Below are 7,710 nucleotides of genomic sequence, written 5' to 3'. Positions count from 1 at the left end.
CGAAAACAGTCTGAAGTACTCTCATACCGAATTTCTGATCAAATTAAATATTCCCAACCGAAATCAACACTCTTCGGGATTAATAATATGGCATTTTCCTCTGCATTATTGTGATTCAAACACAGGAATCTTCAATACATGTGATACAGTTTGTACACACAAATATCCAATATAGTGACAGCATAAACGCTGTATGTCGTGGAGAATAATTCGCTGAAATAGAAACTATAATTTTTCACTGAAAATAGATTTTATTTTACGATTAAGGTGTAGCATACAAGAAGTGATAAATTTTTATTCAAAATTCACATGAGAGAATGAGATAGAGAAAAAAAAGATTCTACTTTATATTATACACTTGAAAATATTTATAGTACGAGTATTTTACATGACGTAAACTTTTTCAATCTTCTTATATGGGAATACTTCTTTGGTTTTCGGACAGATGACAGTTCCATTGTTTTCCTGTGCCATTTTCTCTAAAGCCTGTAAATATTACATTTTTAGCAACGATACTGGTTAAATCTACTTTACACTTTTTTTTGTATTAACAATTGCCGCCATAAATTTTTATTTATTGCATGTCTCCGCAACTCGACCTTTTCTTTTCTTCACTGACTGAAATGATTCAAAAGCTTTGACCTGGTTCCAAAAAGTGAAAACATTGCTACAAATGTTCGTAATCGAGAAAAAAATTTAGTACACTATATTATGGATGAAAAAAAAAAAAAAAAATTAAAACCGGGGTAACTCACATGTTCACCATATACATATCCATTAGGCATCATCATTGGTTGGTTGTATTCATTCAGTGGTTTGCCGCTGATACTGCAGACAAGTCGAGATTGCGAACAATGAGCAAAAGGTAGAGTAGTTGCAAGTTCGTTTAATGCCTCGTTACAAACTGGGCAACTCGGATTTTTGCCTTCCCTGTTAACGCTGTAGCATTGTGGAGTTTTAAGAGCGGACAAACCAGCCTGCAATGCCACAGTGAATACACTTTGACTAGCCAGTTGAAATAGCCTGTAGTTTTCATGGCGAAACTGTTCAATCAACCTTTCCCATCTGAAGAACAAATTTTTTTTGTGATTAAAACTATTGCAAAGAAACAAGAAGAAAACGTCGATGTTGATGAAAATGTTTATTCATACTGGGGACTGAGTTAGGATAGTTAGCATATATTGTCTTAGTCGATCATCCTACAACAATTCGACCTAAACTGCAAATCCTTTTCAAGAAACTTACTTTCCACCATAGGAAGTGTGAAGTACGCTGAAAGGTTCAGATTTTTTGGAAATCGTCTTAGCAGGTATAAAGTGCTACTTGACGCCTGCAAAACATGAACATTTTGCGTGGATACTTTACGCTTATTATGACGAATAATAATGTTCACACCTTTGGAACAAAAGTACTATTAATTACCTGGAATATTCAGGATTCACATAGGCAAACAAACAAGAACACAAAAACTAGTCAAAACTTACATTATTTTAATCAGGGGAGGCAAGTTGTTTTGAGGTGGAAAAAAATGTAAACATCACTTATTCTTCAGATACGAACTCAAATTTCTTGGCCAGTTATCCTTTCGAATCAAGGCCCCAACTTCAAAACCTGTTTCGAGTTCAAGTGCTACGAAAAGTAAGGGTCCCTGTATTTACTACTTATGTTACATTAGCCTGATTATAACTTTGAAGTCTTAATTTTTTTCTTTTCCTATATCAGGAGTCGCTTGATTTTATTAATAGAGATGCTTAACGCATGCTCTCGGAAGGAGTCGCATAGTTCGAGTGAAAATATTGGAGGATGATCGATTAAAAAAACGTGTGATTACTACCTTGACTTGATGGCAAATATAAACATTATATAAGACATCGAAGAGAATTCTACATGTAAACATCGATATCAAATTCAATTTACAGATTTAAAAAAATTTTTTTACGATCAATCCGAATTAGGTAAATTAATAACAATACAATCATTTATAATCTAAACTCTGAATAAACTGAAACACAAATTGTAATATAAAACTGAATTTATCGAAAAGTTACTAAAATAACATTAAAACAAGATACATTCTAGAATCTAATTGAACCAATTAATGAATCGCACCTTTTTTCGTCAAGCAAATCTTTATAAGGACTCAATTCTGTGTTTACTGGAAATGCCAATAGCCCCATACAGCACTGAATTTCTTGAAGCTGGTAGTCATCATAGTTGGCAAAGCACTTCCTGGCATGTTTTACCGCATCTAGTCGACGATCTGCTCGTACCAATTCAACAAACTCTTGTACACGTACGTTGAACTCCATAGTGCTGCCCAGCTTGCGCAGCTTGGACCGATTATCATGACACCATCCCAAGCATCTTGTTGTCTCATGATTGGCCAAAGATTTTTCCACCTCTCTTGATACCATAAACACATCTGGAATAAATATGAAGAGGTAAGGTAAGTCTGGTATGACGGGAATTTTAAAAGTACTAAAATAAAATTAAGTTAAAAGATTAATGAGATTTTATATTAAAGATGTGATAAAGATCAATATGTAATCTTGAAGTTTAACTTTCATTCTTTCTAGATTAGAGTTAGTTCGTTGGCATGTTTTGATCACCAATCCACACAAGGCCTTGAGTAATTGTGGAAAAGTAAAATTTTTACTTCGTTTTTTTGATATCAAAATGATGGGGTTAAAAATTACAGATGTTCTTAAAAAAACGTTCTACTAATAGGTAAAATCAAGAATGTCACCTCTGTACGATTGAGTCATTTTAAAATAGCTAATACCTAAACTGGTAAAGAATGCGGAATGAATGAAGTACAAAATAAATATGATTATCATTACATAGGTATTTTTATAATTGCACGAATTTTTCAGAAAGGAAAAGATAGTTTACAGTACGTGTTTCAATAGTCAGGAATTATCCTTCAGACAACATTACTGTTTACCAATGTTAGTCAGATCCCTTAATTCGCTATTATCAGCCAACTTGGTGGCAGTCGTATAGTATCCCTTGCGTAAGAAATATTCAACCAGCATCCTGTCCAGTCTTTGTCTTCTCCACTGGTTGACAGCACTTGGCGCTGTATTGGCATGTTCCTTCAAGTGATCCAGTCGTCTTTTGCAGACCATACCAGCCTGTAGCTCTTCTGCGATTGATTCTTGTGCTTTACGCTTGAGCACTTGAAGTCTAGCTACAACACCTCCTAACAGACGAGTTATTTCGCCGCTGGCCACCCCCCCTGATTCTCCCACTAATCCTTTCTCCAATTCGTTTGCCGCTGTCTGGACATGAGAAACTTCACGATCCAAAGTCTTTTGAGCTGATCGAAATTTTTTATTTAATAGCTCGTACGGCACCTAGAACACAATTAATTGTAAATTAGATCAGATATTCACACAGCTTGTATTGTTGATATCGGTTTTCAGTAAACTTTGTTCAATAATTGGAAACTAAATACAAAATTTAATCAATCTTTGAAAATATTGGAGTGATGTGTGGAATTATAGGAAGTTCTCTCTTGACAATTTTTGACAATAATCGATTGTTTTTCAGTATTACAAGCCAAACCAATTGTTAAATGCAGATTTTTTCATTTTTGTATAAGAATCTGTTGACAAAAACTGTTCATCCATTGTGTCGTCTCCCTGTAATCAGTGCAGGATATTATAATTCGTGAGATTGCATGCGGTACATGATTTGATGGGAATAAAATGATGCTATTTGTGAATTTTTACATTTTGTATGTCTTACATATTTATATCTGAATTTTGACAATATCTCAGCTAGAGGAGAAAGTCAAGCTATGCGTTAATTGAATCATTGCTTTGTCATTTAAATAACACAAGCCAGTGAAAATTTTTGTTCTCTAGTTCTCGTTAATCTTGGACAAATTTCTGAGAAACATCTTGAAGGTGTGGACGAAGAAACAACGATAGACAAGCGTGAAATGTTCCGAAAAATCGATCCTTCGGAAAAATGAATAAAAAATCATCTTGGATTAAATAAAAAAGGTATGCTCAGTACCACAGAGATTCCGGAATTTTTTTATTAACATCATTCGAAGTACGTCTAATATTTTTCATGCTTGAAGTTCTAATGTAGGATGCAGAAAATAGTTGTTATTCTAAGTGTGTTTTAACGATGAAAATGATAATGTGTCGAAGTTTTATATAAAAATGGGATAAGCTGAGTGTAAAGCGAAAAATAATTATAATTGGTGTTATTTCTAAATGTCTTATAATTCAGCTATTTCAAAATAGTATTATTAATATTAAATGGTCTGCAATCTGTGGACTTGATATTTTACATCAAAATAAGAATATACGAGGCGCGTAAAATATCTTGACAATACAGAACAGTACGAATTGTAATCGGCTGTAGTAATCCAAGGTCAAGCAGGGAATAAATTGTTTCAGTTATAAATAGGAGAAAAAAAAAAAAAATCAGATCTGCCATGTGTACTTCGACAATAGCGTTATCATCAACTGTGAATACATTATTCAGACAGGGTAGAAATGGCATTGAGTAAGTGAATACAAATAGTATTCTTCATGTTTTTGATACACCATAAATTGAAAGTAGTATTTACTTGTCAAGAAATGACAAAAAGAAAGAAAGAAAAACTACCGTAAGACTGACCATTACAAACTACAAACGAGTGATTTACACAAAAAACAATGCAAAGATGAAGTCTGCCTTTGGGCGAGAAAAAAAAATTCTTACGCGGGTGTGTATGACAGTTATTCAAAGAATTATTCGTCAATCTTATCATACTTTCATAAAAAACGATAACAATATTGGGAAGTTCAGATAACGGCTGTAAAAGGAAACCTTTTTTGTTTGCCTAAATATTATAAGTGTCTGAAAGAAGAAAATTTTCCCATCGTGTAGCCGAGTTTGATGAATTCGAAGAGGATTCAGGTTCAGCCATCATAATAAATTCTGACGTTTCGAAGTGACGAAACATGCTTATTTACCTTCAAAGTTGGGTGCTCCAAGCTCTTAACGTCCGACATGTTCAATTCTCTTCGAATTAAATCGCTCCAATTTGATTCAAATTATTCTGATGTCGTGTAGTGTGAAAGAATTGCCAGTGGAACGCCTTGACGGACTACGCATTAGTAGCTGAAATCAAAACCCGTCCATTATCTTCCAGCTGACTGGTGTAAACAGACCTCGGACCATACACTCCAAACAGACTATGCTACGGATTTGCGTTTATACAAGACTTGACTGCAGTTTCGCCTAACTTGGTGCTACACGCGAGTAAATAATGAACTTGCAACATTTGTATTTCTCGAACAGATGGCGCCATTCGAAAGATTGCCAGTCGACATCTCCACGTTGTACAACTGCTTTGTATCGTCACTTGAAACGTGTTAATTGTTGCCGCTGAATTAACTCTCTTGCTCAGTGATGCAATTACCAATTTGTCAATCTGCGTGATACTAATTATCAATTAAAAACAATACAGTTTTGCGGTCAAGCGAAAGGTATGTACATACCTATACATACTACACGTAGAAGGAACAAATCCGTACGACACAACTTCCCGATGCATCGAAACGACAGCGCGTTGCTTACGAAGATATAAACGACGAGTGATGAGTGAGCTTTTGACGTGAGCGAGGCTAATCCTGTTTGAAAATACTCTGAAATAAAAATCGCGTGGTTTGCGAAACGTGTCGGAAGGGGTATCGGCGAACATCCATCCATAGCTGGTTTGACGATCGGCGGATATTCGAACGGTGAAAATACATTGGACAACATTTGTAATTCAGTCGTTCGTATTATTTCGGCGATGATCGGAGGCGCGCGCTACTCGCTCGGGGGGGCCGCCATTTTCCTCCAGTGAGGGAGAGAGTCGCTCGGCCGTGCTTCGCAAGCGTTCTCTGTTAATTATTACTTATTTCGGTTGACAATTGAGTGACTTTCGCGAGTGCGGGGTGTCGGGTGGGCGCGCGGGACCCTTGGGCCCAAATTGTGCAACCAAAAGCCCAAAGTAACAAGAAAAACTCGGGTTAAACCGGGACCAAACACCGAAACGCCAAGTGCGCCCAACTAACATTGTGTGCCGTGATTCGAAGGGTGATTCTCCAACGGCGAAATATTACACCGTCACTCATCTCGGCGAATGATTGATTCGTTAGAAAGAGGTACGTAGACAAATCCCTACATAATTCCGGTGCATAATCAGCGATAGTTTTACCGGGTTCCTGGCTAGGATGCCTACGCTCTGCCATCCATGCGTCTTTCTTCGCAGGCAAACGCAATAAGCATCGGGCAAGCAGGCGGGTAGATAGATGCACAGATAGGTGGCCTAGCTATAGCCGAAGAATATCCGAAGCGCGCGTGTCTGCGCTCCAATTCATTCGTGGGTGTTACGTGTTCGTGAAAAGATGCGTGGTTTACGTCGCTGATATGGCGGGAGTAGAGACGCTTCGGCAGCCACGCGCATTTATTTCATTCCTCCCCCTTAATACGCGCACTTGTCGGCTATTCGACCGACGGCCGCGGCGTTCTACCATCGCCTAACCGCCAGCTATCGCCATTACGTTACACTTGTCGCTTTCCTTCTTCGCCAAACTTTTACCTTTTACATTTATTTCTTATCTACCCCCTCCTTCCGTTCTCCCTTCCCACTCCACCCCTCTCGTTTCTCTCTCTCTCTCCCGCTCTCTCTCTATCTTTGCTTCTGTTACACCGTAGTTTACTCGTTAAACACGACTTCACTGGCTTCTTTAATATCGGGCCAATCGACGTCTTTAATTCGCGTTACCATGGAAGAAGAAATTGTGGCAACTTTCTCAACAATGACGATCAGACTATTTCGGCCATAACTTTTCATCATTTGTTCTATTCTTTAATTCCTTAATTTCTAGTTGTGTTAATTTCGGACAACAAAAACGAGTCTGTTGAAACTTGAATTTCAAACTTGAGTTCGGAACGCATGTATGATACCAACACCACGTGCCTCCTTCATTGTTACACTATACCGTTAATTGTACGACTGAGTAGAGAACACTTTTACCGAAGAAATGATTCATTTATAATTCATTAAACGTACGTACGTTCGTTCGTCGCGTCCGATCATTTTCGCACTGTGCGAAATAATACTTGACATACCTACATTGCTGCCGAGGATCGTTGAGTTTGGTTTTCCGGAGAAAAAAAGTTTTTATACATCTAAAAATATACCACACGGAGCATATGTGTACAATCATTTAAACGCATGGTTCGAGTTGTGTGCGTGATTAAAGTTACGCGTATGTCTACACACATCGTAGTTCATCTCTGATACGAATTTAATCTACCGAACGAATACGTTTACCGAATGTATATAATAAAAATAAATGGTAATCATTTACTACATTTACTCACAAGAGTCGTCGTGTTGGCAAATCTCGTGACGTAAAGTTTTTCTTCTTTTTTACGTTCCGTTAAACGTAGATGAAAAAATTGAACGTTCGATTGGACGAGTGGATGATCGGGAGATTATTGAAATCAGTTATTAAAATGTTATAATAAGTTGAAAAATAACCAACCAATTGCCGTGTGTTTTGTTCCGGTGCACAATTTTTTCGAAATATCAGAACTAGTTTATAATTCTGAGATACGAAGCATGTATGTTGATGTTGGATTTCCGTTTAAAATATCACCACATTTCAGTCCCTCGGTCTGGATTTCTTTTATTAATCGCGTTGCTCGTCA

General features: G+C 37.1%; 2 protein-coding genes across 7 annotated transcripts in view; one reads left to right on the top strand and one right to left on the bottom strand.

The window, feature by feature from the left end:
- Positions 1-231: 231 nt before the first annotated feature.
- On the bottom strand, positions 232-5,216 carry Kaz (E3 ubiquitin-protein transferase Katazuke). The gene is made up of 5 exons (XM_046614234.2): positions 4,977-5,216; positions 2,945-3,356; positions 2,110-2,422; positions 756-1,065; positions 232-486 (listed from the first exon to the last, which is right to left on the bottom strand). The coding sequence occupies exons 1-5, from the start codon at positions 5,013-5,015 to the stop codon at positions 385-387; spliced, it is 1,176 nt and encodes a 391-aa protein (XP_046470190.1). The 5' UTR covers positions 5,016-5,216; the 3' UTR covers positions 232-384.
- A 136-nt stretch (positions 5,217-5,352) lies between these two features.
- CtBP (C-terminal binding protein) overlaps positions 5,353-7,710 on the top strand; it is a 46,225-nt gene continuing 43,867 nt past the window's right edge. For 4 of the 6 annotated variants that reach the window (XM_046614180.2, XM_046614106.2, XM_046614189.2 and 1 more), the window contains exon 1: positions 5,355-6,155. The gene's annotated coding sequence lies outside the window, so the exon portion shown is untranslated. Of the gene's footprint in view, positions 6,156-7,710 lie in introns of all 6 variants that reach the window. The other 2 variants (XM_046614163.2, XM_046614153.2) reach the window with 2 other exon arrangements.

This window comes from Neodiprion pinetum, chromosome 1 (genome assembly GCF_021155775.2).
Source record: "Neodiprion pinetum isolate iyNeoPine1 chromosome 1, iyNeoPine1.2, whole genome shotgun sequence".
In the NCBI taxonomy this organism is placed as follows: domain Eukaryota; kingdom Metazoa; phylum Arthropoda; class Insecta; order Hymenoptera; family Diprionidae; genus Neodiprion; species Neodiprion pinetum.
Note: the sequence above shows the minus strand (reverse complement) of the source record. Positions and strands in the feature narration are given on the sequence as shown.

Excerpts from the sequence above, each read along its gene's own strand:
- Kaz (XM_046614234.2), bottom strand. The coding sequence starts at position 5,015 with ATGTCGGACGTTAAGAGCTTGGAGCACCCAACTTTGAAG. Across the intron at positions 2,423-2,944 it reads AAGGGATCTGACTAACATTG|ATGTGTTTATGGTATCAAGA; the intron begins GTAAACAGTAAT and ends TATTTATTCCAG. Across the intron at positions 1,066-2,109 it reads GATTTGCTTGACGAAAAAAG|ATGGGAAAGGTTGATTGAAC; the intron begins GTGCGATTCATT and ends TTTGTTCTTCAG.